General features: G+C 64.1%; 2 protein-coding genes across 4 annotated transcripts in view; both read right to left on the bottom strand.

The window, feature by feature from the left end:
- BIN3 (bridging integrator 3) overlaps nt 1-2880 on the bottom strand; it is a 50986-nt gene extending 48106 nt beyond the window's left edge. Inside the window, exon 1 of the mRNA XM_054650657.2 lies at nt 184-2880. Within this exon, the coding sequence (XP_054506632.1) occupies nt 184-191 (8 nt within the window). The 5' untranslated portion in view covers nt 192-2880. The remainder of the gene's footprint in view (nt 1-183) is intronic.
- A 2051-nt stretch (nt 2881-4931) lies between these two features.
- EGR3 (early growth response 3) lies at nt 4932-9529 on the bottom strand. Of its 3 annotated transcripts, none has more exons than XM_054650731.2 (2): nt 8957-9529; nt 4932-7886 (listed from the first exon to the last, which is right to left on the bottom strand). In XM_054650731.2, exons 1-2 carry the CDS (start codon nt 9108-9110, stop codon nt 6847-6849), a joined length of 1194 nt encoding a protein of 397 aa, XP_054506706.1. In that variant the 5' UTR covers nt 9111-9529; the 3' UTR covers nt 4932-6846. The 3 variants fall into 3 exon arrangements, with proteins under 3 accessions (XP_054506706.1, XP_077047830.1, XP_077047831.1); XM_077191715.1 differs by lacking the exon at nt 8957-9529 and adding an exon at nt 8728-8851; XM_077191716.1 differs by lacking the exon at nt 8957-9529 and adding an exon at nt 8170-8319.
- Nucleotides 9530-13845: the final 4316 nt, after the last annotated feature.

Raw genomic sequence — 13845 nt, 5'->3', positions numbered from 1 at the left:
TCTGCCCTGACCCAGTCCCGGTGCCGGCGTTCCCGTTCCCCCGCCCTGCACCGCTCCCGGTTCCGGTTCCTCCGCCCTGACCCAGTCCCGGTGCCGGCGCTCCCGTTCCCCCGCCCTGCCCTGCTGGTCCCGGTTCCTCCTCCCTGACCCGCTCCCGGTGTCCCTGGGTCCCCCCGCACTCACCAGCTCATGTTCCCCCTCCGCCCCGCGCCGCTCCCGGAAGTGCCGCCGCTTTTGGCCCCGCCCCTTCCGGCAGCGCTCAGGCCCGGAGCCGCGCGCCGCGGTGACGCCACGCGGCGGGGGCGTGACGTCACGTGGCGGGGGGAGCGTGACGTCACAGGGAAGGTGCGCGGGGAGAAAACCTCGAAATTCGCCCGGTTTCGGTGAAAAGGGCTGGAAATGGGGCGGGAGGGGCTGGAGATAAAGCGCTGGGATCTGTGGAGTGTCCCCGGGGTGGGCCAGGAGAAGGAACTGCCTGGATCAGCCCTGGGATGGGTGAGAAGGAATTGCCTGGATCACCTCTGGGTCCGCAAGGAGAAGGAATTTCATGGATCATCCCTGGGGTGGGCAAGAAGGAATAGCCTGGATCAGCCCCAGGGTGGACAAGGAGAAGGAATTTAATGGATCAGCCCCAGGATGGGCAAGAAGGAATTTCGTGGATCACGCAAGGGGTGGGCAAGAAGGAATTGCCCGGATCAGTCCTGGGATAGACAAGAAGGAATTGCCTGGATCAGCCCTGGGATAGGCAAGAAGGAATTGCCTGGCTCAACTCCAGGATGGGCAAGGGCACAGGGAGGGAATGCCCAGGAGCACCCTAGAAGTGGGTGAGGGCAGGAGCATGGAATGCCCAGGAACAGCCCGGAGTGGGCAGTGGCACAGGGAGGGGAGGCCCAGGAGCATTCCTGGGGTGGGCGAGGGTCAGGAACTGCCTGGCAGCATCCTGAGCTGGATAAGGGCATGGAGAGGGTGCCCAGGGTTATTCCCTGGGGTGGGTGAGGGCACAGGGAAGGGATTCCCGGGATGAGTGTGGGCAGGGGGTGCCCAGGGACACCCCGGGGTGGGTGAGGGCAGGGGGAGGAGCAGGACTCCCCCAGTCAGGGAAATCCAAGGGATGTGCATCACCTTTGGAAAAGCAGGAGCTCTCAATTTTGGGCAGAAACACCCCAAACCCAACTTGATGAGGCTGAACAGGGGTGGGATGGACAGCAAAGTCCTTTTGGTGGCCAAAAACCCACCGTGCCCTCAGCACTGAGCCATCAGCCAGCTCCATCCGTGAGCCCAGGATCCAGCAGAGGCCCCCAAGGTCGGGGTGCCCCTGGAGCCCCAGGGTGCCATCCCGGGGGTGGGAACAGCCCTGGTGGCACCGGGCTGGTGACAGCAGCCACATGCCAGCACACGGGGCGGCGGCCCCGGGCCGGGCGCCAGGGGTGGCTTTATCAATTAGCAGGTGGAGGTAAACAGCACGGTAATTACAGGCAGGGAGGATGATGCTAAACTGGGAAGGTGTTACCGACACCGCTGAGGACAGGGATTAGCCCAAAAGGAGCAGGGGAGGCAGATCCGGGGGGGCCACCAGTGCCAGGGTGGCAACTGCCACCAGTGTCCCGATTTGTGCTAGGGTGGGTGGAGAGGGGACGCTGGGAAGGGGCCTGAGGGGAAGGGATGGGTTTTGGGGTGCTGGTGGGTGTCAGAACAAACCCCGACAGGAGGCAGCCACGAGGGTCCCCACATCCCCATCCAGGTGATGAGGAGGATGAGGAAGAGGAAGGCTGGGGCCAGGAAGGTTTTGCTGCCAGCTGGGCCAGGTTGTTGCTCCGGGGCCTGTCCCCACTGTGGTGCCCCTCACTGTCACTGGGGATGGGACAAAACAGAGCTGGGACGAGCCTGGGTCTGTCATCCTGAAGGCCGCAGGACTCGGGGAGCACCTTCTGTGGAGGCTCTGCTGTTTGTCCCCCTGTCCCAGGAGGATGAGTCTGGCCCCTTCCTCCAGAGGGGATGGGGATGGATCCACACGGTCCCACGGGGTGAGAGATGAGGTCAGATGATTCAGAACCATCCAGGCCTTCTGTGGGTGATGTCTCCTGCCAGGCAGTGGCAGAAGCTGAGCCAGAGGTGAGAAGATCAGGGAGGATCCCACCAACATCTGTACTCCAGCTGCAAACCAGGAGCTTCTGGCTGTGGGTCCTCATCACTCCCGACCCCAGGGAAGGGGTCCCAGCTCTTGGTGCTCCTCCTGAGCAGCAAATCCCATCCCGTGGAGAGCTCTTGGATCCAACCACATCCTGCAAAGCCCCGAAGACCCTCAGCAGGGAGGAGCAAGGTGGTGGTGGCCTCCTCAGGACCCCGCCGCTCCCGTTGAGGAGGCAAAGGCAGCAAGTTGTGTGGAGCTGGTACGTGACTGGAAGCCCTTCCCTCCTCCCCAGAACACAGATAGCCCAGAACGGGGATGGAAAGTGCCGTGTTTCCGTAGCAACCAACATTTTTCGTGCAAGGTGCTGCACGCACTCCCCGCGCTTTGCCACCCAAGGGTGCTCCTCACCTTCCTGCTCCGCGCCAGGGGGGTCCTGCCCAGTGGGATGCCCAGGCCTGGCTGCCAGAGAGGGTCCCCAGGGCCTGCTGGGCTCCTTCCCTCCTCCTCGCCCACAGAAGGAGCCCAAAGCGTTGGTGGAACATTGGGTGGCTCCTCACTGGGGCAGTTCCCAGGATCTCCAGCGTTTTCCAGCATGTGCCACCAGTGGAGATGGGCACCTCCAGCAGCACCAGCACCAGCACAGCACCCTCAGGTGATGCTGGGGCCGTGGTGGCTCTCCCTGTGTGTGGCAGCTCTGGTTCCTGCCCACTTGAGCCACACATGGGGACACCACGGGGATGGCTTCCAAACCATCCCGCAGGCCCTGCTGGCTGCAGGACCTCCAGAGCACACAGGGCAGGACAATCCCAGCTCATCCCAATCCAGCCTCACGTGGCCACCAAACACTCCAAGAATCAACACAGAGACCTGGTGCAGCACCAAAGCCAAGTCCTCAACACCACGAGATGCCGTCCCTGTCTGGGCCAGCTGTGCCCTGAGTCACCATCAGAGCCTGGATTTTCCCCGAAATTAAAGCCTTTCCAAGCCACGGAGCTCAACAAACACCCTGGAATGGTCAGAGCAGCAGCTTTTCCAGGCCTGGCTGCAGATCCAAATCAAAAAGCAGGAAATCTGACAACATTGCCAACACTTTCATACCCTGGGAACACCAGGAAAGACCACGGTGCCACTGCCAGCCACCAGCACTGCCAGCAAGGCCTTGGGAAGGGGACACTTGTGGGACACTCAACCGGTCACACAGAGCTGGACCCGCGCGCACCAAGGGACCCCCAGACCCCGGTCTGGGATCCTCCAGCACAATCCCAACTCCGAAATTCCGGCTCCATCCCAAACCCGGGGAAGGATCCAACCATGACACGCCACCACTCCAAACATGCAAGCGCCTCCAAACTCCTTCTCCCACTCGTTCCTCGTGCCCGTGCGAGCGCCAGCGCTGAAACCCAGCGATTTATTTTTATCCCGAGCGATCCAGGCTGGGAAAAAAATCCCCTGCAGGCGCTGTCCCCGGGGCGATTTGGCAGGCGAAGGGCGCGGGGGCATTACCGGCTGAAGCGGCGCGATCCTCTTTGGATCCTCTTTGGTGGCCCAAAGTTATCCCGGCAGCCGCGGAAGCCGCCGGCAAAATGGTGACGGGGTCAGGGCGGCGGCGGGAAAAACAGGATGGGGGGTCAAGGGCAAAGCAAGGACACGGCGGAGTTTTGGGGAGAGGGTGGGTGCCCCCATGCTGATTGGGTTCCCACATGCTGGTTGGGTGTCCCCCATGCCAGGTGGGCTCCCCCCATCCCGGTCTGGTGGCCCCATCCCAGTTGGGTTCCCCCAACCTGGTCGGGTTCCCCCATCCCGGTGGGTTCCCCCATCCCGGTGGGGTTCCCCATCCCAGGTGGGTGCTCCCCATGCCAGTCAGGTGACCCCATCCAAGTAGGATGTCCCCTATCCTGGCTGGGTGCCCCCATCCTGGTGGGGTTCCCCATGCCAGTGGGGTGCTCCCATCCTGGTGGGGTTCCCCCCGTCCCCGTGGGGTTCCCCCATCCCGGTTGGGTTCCCCCATCCAGGTTGGGTTCCCCCCATCCAGGTTGGGTTCCCCCCATCCCGCTGGGGTGACCCCATCCCAGTTGGGTGTTCCCCATGCCAGTCAGGTGCCCCCATCCCAGTGGGGTGCCCCTATCCTGGTTGGGTTCCCCCATCCCGGAGGGATTCCCCCCATCCAGGTGGGGTGACCCCATCCCAGTTGGGTGCTCCCCATCCCGGTCGGGTGCCCCCATTCCAGTGGGGTTCCCCCATTCCAGTGGGGTTCCCCCATCCCGGTCGGGTTCCCCCATCCTGGTTGGGTTCCCCCATCCTGGTCGGGTTCCCCCATCCCGGTCTGGTGCCCCCATCGCAGTGGGGTTCCACCATTCTGGAGGGGTGCCCCCCATCCCAGTCGGGTTCCCCCATCCCAGTTAGGTGCCCCCATCCTGGCGGGGTTCCCCCATCCTGGTCTGGTGCCCCCCATCCCGGGAAAGACGGGACGCGAGGATGGAGCCGGCGGCCGTCGGGGTCACCCAGCGGGGTCTCACTGTGCCGTCCTGCGGATAGAACTGAAGCAGAGGGAGGGGGACTGAGAAAAAAAGTGGGTTACTTTTTTAAAAAAATCATATAAAAAATAATATTTAAGGAAATACAGCACTAGGAAAAAAAATTCTGTACAGACAGGTTTCAAAGTCGCCCGTAAAGAGAAACGCACCCACTTCCCTGCACATTTCAACCCTTTTTACACTCCCCTTACACATTAAAACCTTGGTTTTTTTACTTTCCAAACCAATATAGATCAATTTAAGCAAATAAAGATATTTACTACAGATTTTGATTGTCAGCAAACACAATATATTTACTGCATTAGCATTTGCTCACAGTGCAAATGGTACAACAATACATCAGTTCAATATTTCTGATTTTTTCCCTTAAAAATGCTGTATGCATTAACTATCATATTTGCATTACAACATGACAAATGAGCAAATGAAATGTGTGTGAAAATTATCACCTTTTCACAATATCAAGCATAATTTTTTTTTTAACCTTAGTATAAGGTACTATAAATCCAAGAAATAAAAACATCCACAAAATATATTACATCTGGTATGATTTTTTTTTCTCTAAGTACTCAACTTTATACAAAAGTCTCTCAAAAAATATCATTCCCTTAGGTTTGTGTGGTTAAACCTGATTGTGGTTTGTTTTTTTTTTTTGTTCCTTTCAGTTCACATAAATTAGACTGCATTCTTCCTCTTCTCTTTATTTTTTGTACGTTTTTAATGTGTTTTTTTGTGTTTTTTTTTTCACATGCAGACATCAAACCTGGATAGCACGACCTTTTGGCAACAAAGATTTTTTTTTGTTTTTAAGTCATTATTATTTTTGCTTAGTTTAGCTTAAATGTCTGAGCACAGTTTTATTAAAACAAAAGAAGAAAAAAATCAGAGCAGTCATGCAATGACATGCACATACCAGAAGGAGAAAGAAAAAAAAATAATAATAAAATAGAGGACTAATTGATTTTTCTCCTCCATAGTTGGGTGGTTGTTTTAAAGTGACCAAATAAAATAAAATAAAAATATCTCACATTATAAAAAGTATTCAGCAAAATACTGGGGTGCTTTTTTTTTTTTCCCTGTATTTCTGTAAAGAATTTCCCTTCTGCTGAAAACAAAGAAAAAAAAATAATAAAAAGGAAAAGAAAACAAAAATAAGAAAACAAACCCAAAAGCTGCTGCCGGGACATCGCTCCCCGCCGCCCCCCGGAGTTGGGGGGACCCGCAGAGCCGCCCCCCGCCCCCCCAGCCTGGCTCGGGGGGCTGAGCCCTCTTACCTCCAACACGGGGAGCCGGTGCTTGGGGACACGGGGGGGACACGGGGCCGGGGGGGCAACGGGGGCTCCAGGCCCAGCGAGGAGAGGAGCCAGATCAGCTCCGTCCATCCATCCATCCATCCATCCATCCATCCATCCATCCATCCATCCATCCATCCATCCATCATCCATCCATCCATCCCCTCACGGATCCTGGAGCGCCCGGCCCTGGGGGAGCCGGGCAGGACGGGACCGGGGGGGCCGATCCTGGAGCCGCCAGCCCCGGCAGGGCGGGGGGGTCGGACCGAGCCCCGGGATCCAGGTCAGCCGGGATCATTCCCGGGTCGGCCGCCCGGGCAGCCCGGAGCCGGGCCGGCGGGTGCGGGCGGGATGGAGCCGGGAGGTGCCGGGTGAGGGCCGTGGGGTGCGGGAGAGGCGGGATGGGGCAATCCAGCCGGGATCCGGGCGGTGCGAGTAATCCAGGTGCGGGAGCAGGGAGCCGGGAGAGCCGGGCAAGGAGGGTGCGGACGGCCCGGCCCGGGCGGTGCGGGCAGCCGGGATCCGGGAGGTGCGGGAGCAGGCGGCCGGGATCCAGGCAGTGCGGGGGCCCGGCCCCGGGCGGTGCAGGTGGAAGCAGCCGGGATGTGGAAGGTGCAGGAGCAGGCAGCCGGGATCCAGGTGCTGCGAGCAATCCCAGCGCGGGCAGCGCGAGTCCGGGCAATCCGGGTGCGGGCAGTGCGGGTCCCATCGATCCAAGTGCAGGCAGGATCCAGGTGCGGGCAGCCTGGACCCGGTCAATCCGGGTGCGGGCAGAGCGGACCCGTCGCAGCACAACCCCGGTATCCTGAACACCGTGGGGTTCCCCCCGGAGCGGTGCCGAGGGCAAGGGGAGGAGAAGGGGTGCCACCGCGCCGCCCCCCACAATCCCTCAAGCGCACGTGGTGACGGCGGGGGCGAGGGCGACGGGGGGCGAGGTGGTGGCGGTGGCGGCGGGGGGCGCGGCGGGGGGCTGCACACCCGAGCCCTTCTCGGCCTTCTTCTCCTTCTGCTTGAGGTGGATCTTGGCGTGCCGCTTGCGCTCGTCGGAGCGGGCGAACTTGCGGCCGCAGAACTCGCAGGCGAAGGGCTTCTCGCCGGTGTGGGTGCGGATGTGGGTGGTGAGGTGGTCGCTGCGGCTGAAGCTCCGCATGCAGATGCGGCACTGGAAGGGCTTGTGGCCCGTGTGGATGCGGAGGTGACGGGTGAGCTCGTCGGAGCGGGAGAAGCGGCGGTCGCAGCCCTCGGCCGGGCAGGCGTGGGGCCGCTCGTGCAGCGGCGTCTTGCTGGGCCGGTTGGGATACTTGCGGGGTCGGATGGGCTTGAGCGTGAGGGGCGGCTGCGGCAGCCCCCCGAAACCCGGGTGGATCTGCTTGTCCTTGAAGGCCTTGATGGTCTCCAGCGGGGTTATGGGGGGCGGGTTGACGCGGATGGGGTCCAAGCTCTGGAAGGGTTTGTGCTCCGTGATGGTGCCCATGTCGTTGGGGTGGTGGTAGAGGTTATAGTCTGGGATCATGGGGAAGAGGTTGCTGTCCAAGGCGGGCTTGGCCGCCTGGTAATCCTGGGGGGAGTAGGTGAGGCCAGGGTTGCTCTGGGGGTCGTGGAACGAGACGGGCTCTGGGTAGAGGTCACTGCAGGAGGAGTAGGGCGGCAGCGCGGGGTACATCTGGTCCACCTCGCCCTGCGGCGGCCCCATGCTGCCCGCCGAGCTCTGCGTGCTGGTGAGCGCGCCCGAGGACGGCGGCACCCCCAGGATGCCGGCGCTCATCAGGCTGATGATGTTGTCCTGGCACCAGTTGGAGGGCGAGTCAAAAGCGAATTTCCCCAGGTAGGTGACAGTCTTGTTGCCCGGGGCGGGTTGAAAAGTGCCCGAGTAGGAGGACAATTCCTGACCGGCCTTTTCGTTCGCTAAGCCAATGTCCATAACATTATCTGCAAAGTGCGAGAGAAGCGGGGCAGGGTAAGCCGGGAGGGCCCGGGGATGCACCGGGGGATGCTCCGGGGGATGCTCCGGGGAGCGGGGATGCGCCAGTTCCCCCACGCCTCGCTCCCCGCCTTCCCCTCGCGGCTTCCACCCCGCATATGCGGCGCTGCCTGCCGGGGGTCCCGACGATGCGGGGCCGCCCGCGCCGCCCCCGCGAGGAGCTGCCCGGGGTGGGTGGGTGGGTGGGTGGGGGGGACACCCCACCGCCGCGCCGCCGGAGGAAGGAGGTACCTGCGGCTACAGGTAGGCTTCCTCCCCGTCCAGCCCCGGCAGCGCTGGGCACTCCGCGGAGCCGGGGCTGCGGCCGCCGACGCCGTTACCAACTCGCCGCCTTCCCTGCGCCGAGCCCCGGCGAGGAGAAACACGGGGATGGGGATGGGGATGGGGATGGGGAGGGGGGGTTTAGCCCGGCGGGGCTCCGCGTGGGAGCGGGGACACGCGGGGAGCACCCGCCCCCGCCGCCCTCGGCGCTCACCTGTGCCCCCCCCCCCAGATCCTCCCTCTCTCCTGTCCCCCCCCTCCCTCCCCGTTTCCCCCAGCCCCGCGCTCCGGGAAAGTCGGCGCCGCGTCCCGGGGAGCCCACGCTGCCGCCGCCGCCGCTGCGGGGTGTGGGGGGGCGGCTGCCACGGCCACGCGCGTCCGCGGCGCCTCCGCACCCGCGCGGATCCCGGCGCGGGCGGGCGGCCCCTGCGCGACACGGGGGTGCCCGGCCTTCCCCTCGTCCCCTCGGCCCTCCGGCTTTTCCACCCGGGCTCTCCTCCCCACGGAGCCCGGCCGCCGTCCCCGTACCTGCGGCGGCGGCTCGGCGGCGGCAGCGCTCGGCGGAGCCCTGCAGCGATCGCGCGGAGACACGGCGAGGAAAGGGGTGGGTGGGTGCGGGGGGGGGACGCTCCCCAGCCCCAGCTCTTCCCTTCCCTCCGAGGCTCCATGACACCCTCCCCACAGCATCCTCCTCCTCGCCCCACCGGCTCCCCCCCTGCTCCTGCCTTTTCCCCATTTTCCTTCCCTCCCGCTTTACCTGCAGCCATCTGGTTGTAGTGAGCCACCGAGTCGCTGGTGCTGGAGAAGATATTCAAAGAGTTGGGGATCTCCTCTGGGTACAGATTGTCAGGCAATTGGTTCATCAAAGTGTTCATGGTCCCCGGCAGCTTCTCCAGTAGTTTGCCTGTCATAGCACTGGAGGAAAAGGCTGGTTCAACGTGGCTCCGAGCTCGGCTCCCGAGGAAACAACATCCGAGTGGCAAATCCGTGCGAGGGAAATCATGCAAGAAGAAAAGTTGGGGCGGGGGCGGCGGGGGGGAGGAGGAGGAGGCGGGGGGGGGGCTGGGGGTGGCCGCGGAGGAGGGGGCGCGGGGGGGGCGCGGTCCTCCGTGGGTCCCTTGGTGGTGTTTCCTCGAGGGGGAGGGGGCGATCTGGCTGGCAGATGTGGTTGTAGAAGCTGGGGGGGTGGTGGTGGGGGGGGGGGGGAGGATTTAACCCCTCCTCTCTCTCTCTCTCTCTCTCTCTCTCGCCGGCTCCCGGCCCCGGCCCCGCTTCCCCCGCGCTCGGCCCCGCTCCGCTCGCCGGTTCCTTCTCTGCCGCCCGACTGCTCCGCCGGGGACTCCGCGGGGCCTTTATGCGGGAGCGCTCCGTGACGTAGCTGCCCATATATGGACAGACAAAGCCGAGCCGAGGCCGAGACGTCACAATGGAAGCTCCGCACAATGGAACGTTGGGGAGAGCAGGAAGCGGGGCCGGCGAGCGCGGGGACGGGGGACAGGGGACCGGCCCGGGGGAACCGGGCACCCTGCACCGGGCAAGGGGAACCGGGCACCGGATACCGGGCTGGGGGGACCGGCAACCGGGCTTCCTGCATCTGGCAAAGGGGACGGGGCACTGGACGCCGGGCAAAGGGGATCGGGCACCAGGCGTGCTGCATCGGGGAGGGGGTACCCGGGACCGGGCACCCTGCACCGGGCAGTGGGGACCGGGACCTGGGCATCCCGCACCGGATGAGGGGTACCGGGCTTCCTGCACACGCACCGGGCATCGTGCACGGGGTACCAGGCTGCCCGCACCGGGCAGAGGGCAGCAGGAACCCTGTGCAGGGCACCGGGCACCGGGCATCCTGCACTTGTCACCGAGTCCAGGGGAGCGGCCGTGCATCAGGCATCCTGCACCGGGCACTCTGCACCGGGCCCTGGGCACAGGGCACCCTGCACGGGGCACCGGGCACGGGGCACCGGGCCGGGGTCTCCCCCTCTGCGCTGCATCCCCCGCGCCCGCCGAGCGGTGCCGTCCCCGGCGCAGGGCGGGCGGCGGCTCCAGCCCTTCCAGCCCGGATCATCCCCGGGGAGCAGCGGGGGCGCGGGGACAGCGTCCGCCCCCGCCCAGCCTGACCCTGCGGCCGCCCCCGGGGCTGCTCACAGCCAGGCTCTTACCAGGAGGGTTTTTTCCTCCACTGGAGGCCAGGACCGGCCAAAAACCCCATCCCGCAGCCCGGGCTGGCACAGGAACGGGATGGGAGCTGTGCAGGGAAAGCCACAGCGCCAGGCAGTGGAGTTTGGTGGGAAGGAGAGGGTCAGAGTAGGGGGGCTGCAGAAGCCTCCAGCCCCTCGGTGTGGTGGCCAGTGGTGACAGAGGGGATGGCTCAGCCCCGAGCCGCCCCCTCCCCATGTCCCGACTCCCGTGGAGAACAGAGCTTGGAATACTTTAAAAACAGGTAACACTTGTTGGTCGCCTGTGATTTTAACCTCACCTCCCCCCTTTAAAAGTTTGGCACTTCCAAGGCGTCAGTAATTAGGTGGTTTCGTGCTAAGTGTGCCAACTGATGCTATCTTTAAAACCCTCCGAGTTATATAGCAAATGTATGGAAAAATGCTGTGTTGCAATAGCTCCACTTACCCAATTCCTGCAGGGCCGGCTTTGCCATGGGAGTGAAATCCGGGCTACGGGAGGGCTGCGGCGGGAGGGGACCGGGCAGTGGCCGCGGGGACGCGGGGCACGGGCACACCGGGGGGCTCAGGAGGTGCCCCGGGGCCCGGGCATTGTCGCAGCCGCTCGGGGCAGGGGCAGCGTTCTCGGGGGTGGGGGGCAGCGAGCCCCGACTTGGGCTCTTTGTGACCGCGGGGGGAGGAGGGGCCCGTGTGTTCACCAACTTCAGGGTCACCATTCACTTCAGAGCGCCCCACATTCACTTCAAGGCCCCTCACATCCACTTCAGGGCCCCCGTGCACTCCAGGGCCGCTCGTTCACTGCAGCCCCCCGGGCGCTGCAACCCCAACCCTGCAGTGGAGCCCCTCCATTGACCGACCCCCCCTTCCACTAAAAATTCCCCCTACCCTGTGCAGAGCCCCCCATCCTGTGCGGAGCCCCCACCCTTTGTAGAGCCCCCACATCTTGCACAGGACCCCCATGCTGTGCAGAGCCCCCCATGCTGTTCAGAGCCCCCCATCCTGTGCAGAGCCCCCCATCCTGTGCAGAGCCCCCCACTCTTCTCAGACCCCCCCATCCTGCACAGAGCCCCCTTCCCTCGCACCCTGTTCACCCCCATCCTTGGCAGGACACTCTCCTTGTTTTTACCCCTCTCTCTCGGTCTCTCACCCCACCTGGCCCCCTCCCGCCGCCCCCCCAGCCGCAGCCCCCCCTGCCCAGCGCATCCCCCGCCCGTGGCCCGGCGCGGCCCGGGGGGAGCGCGGCGGCGGCGGCGGCGGCGGCGGCGGGAGGGGGAACGGGGGGGGAGCGCGGGGCGGCGGCGGGCGGGCGGCCGAGGGGAAGCGCCATACAAGGCCTGGATCCGGCCCCGCCTCCGCTCCCTTCTTTGGCCGCCGGTTCCGGCGCCCCCGGCGCTGCCGAGGTGCGGGGCGGGCGCGGGGCGCGGAGGGGGATCCACAGCCCGCCCCCCCCCGGGCAGCACCGCCCCGAGGCGCGGGGGTGAGGAGGGGGTCCCGCTGACACCCCCGTGCCCCGGGGGTCCTCCCCCGTCACCGCATTCCCACGGTGGGAGCGCGGCCGCAGCCGCAGCGCCGGGGATGCTGCGGGGCCCCCGCTGCGTGTCCGGCTCCGGAGGCCAGAGCAGGGACCCCCCCAAATGAAACCACCCCTCCCCAACCCTGCGGTTGATGCTGCGGGGCCCTCGCTGCGTGTCCGGCTCCCACGGCCCCGCGGGTCAGAGCAGGGACCCCTCCAAAATCAAACCACCCCTCCTCAACCCTTAATTGTGTCCGGAACCAACAACACCACCCGGTTCCTCCCGATTTGTAGCGGAGGCTGCGGGTTTGTTCAGCCTTATCAGCACCCACGGGCGAGGGTCCCGCGGGGAATTCCTGCTCCAGGGCAAGCAGCTCCTCGCCCTGCTCTGGAAAACTCCACATCCCCACGGGTGCCAGCCCCACGCTCGGCTCACCCCGGCCCGGGTGGGTGTCTGTGCCCCGAGGGTGACAGTGACACGGCAGTGGCACCTGCTCCCGCTGGGAATGCGGCTGGCTCCTGCCCGCTCGGGGCTGCTGGGGCTGTGGGTGCACCCCAAAGCCTCGCGGTAGGGTTTAGGCTGCGTTTAAAGCTCCTGAGTCATGAGGACCTGCCGCTAAAGCCGGCTGGGGAGAGCGGGACAGCTCCGGCACTGACAGCGGTTTGATTGGGAACGGCCTTGAGCCAAAATAAACCGAGGCAGACTCAGACTGGCACGGAAACGGCCGCATGGGGGTTGGACTGGCTTAGTTACAGCTCAGCTTAATGGGTCAGAGCATCCCGAGCACAGCTCTTCACCCAAGGGAGGGGGGAACAGAGAGAGACTCACCTGGGATGGCTCCGGATGGTTTTAAATTCCAGCCCAGGCTGGATGGAGTCTGCAGCCGAGAGGTTTCACTCTTTTTTCGTCATCCCACACACCTGCCCCGTGTGAACCCCGTCCTGATCCAGGTGTTTTGGTGACCTGGATCATCACTGCTGGCATTCCCTGCCCATGGATCTGCCCCCTGCCCCGCTCAGGTGAGACCCCACCTGCGGTGCTGGCTCCAGGTCCGGGCAGCAGAGGAGAACATGGAGCTGCCCCAGGGCTGGAGCCCCTCTGCTCTGGAGCCAGGCTGGCAGAGCTGGGAGTGCTCATCTGGAGCAGGGAAAGCTCCAGGGAGAGCTCAGAGCCCCTGCCAGGGCCTGAAGGGGCTCCAGGAGAGCTGCAGAGGGACTGGGGACAAGGGATGGAGGGACAGGAGCGAGGGAATGGCTCCCGGTGCCAGGGGGAAGGGATGGATGGGATACTGGGAATTGGGAATTCCTGGCTGTGAGAGTGGGGAGGGGCTGGGATGGAATTCCCAGAGAAGCTGTGGCTGCCCTGGCAGTGCCCAAGGCCAGGATGGACAGGGCTTGGAGCAGCCGGGGACAGTGGGAGGTGCCCCTGCCCATGGCAGGGGTTGGCACTGGGCGAGCTTTAAGGTCCCTCCCCAGCCCAAGCATTCCAGAATTCCATGAATTGCTGCCGTCCCTCCTCAATCCCAAGTGTCCCGCACCAGCGTTGCCCCATCCCCCCTCACCTCCCAGCATCCCGTGCAGGGTTTGTGACAAGCGGTGACATTATTTAACCATGTCCCACCCTGCCCCGTTCCCGTGACACCCACCCCAGTGCTGGCGAGGAACCGAGAGCCCCCAGCTCCCACCGCGACCCTCCCTCGGGGCCGTGCGATGCTGAGAGCGGCCACAGCCCATCCCCAAAACCCCGCTGGGCCCCCCGGGACCGGGACCCTGTCCCCCTGTCCCCTGGGTGCTGTCACCTGACGGGAGACTTCTCCCCGCTCCTCTCGGTCTTGTGACCCACCGGGCCCTGATTCATGTGCGGGAACCCTGCAGGTGCTGCGGGCCGCACATCCTGGGGGACCCCCGGGCTTCGAAAAGGGGAACTCGTCAGGGTTTTTCACCTAATTAACGGCAGCT

This window comes from Agelaius phoeniceus, chromosome 30 (assembly GCF_051311805.1).
Source record: "Agelaius phoeniceus isolate bAgePho1 chromosome 30, bAgePho1.hap1, whole genome shotgun sequence".
Classification (NCBI taxonomy): Eukaryota; Metazoa; Chordata; class Aves; order Passeriformes; family Icteridae; genus Agelaius; species Agelaius phoeniceus.
The sequence above is the reverse complement of the archived record's forward strand: the minus strand, read 5'-3'. Positions and strand labels throughout refer to the sequence as shown.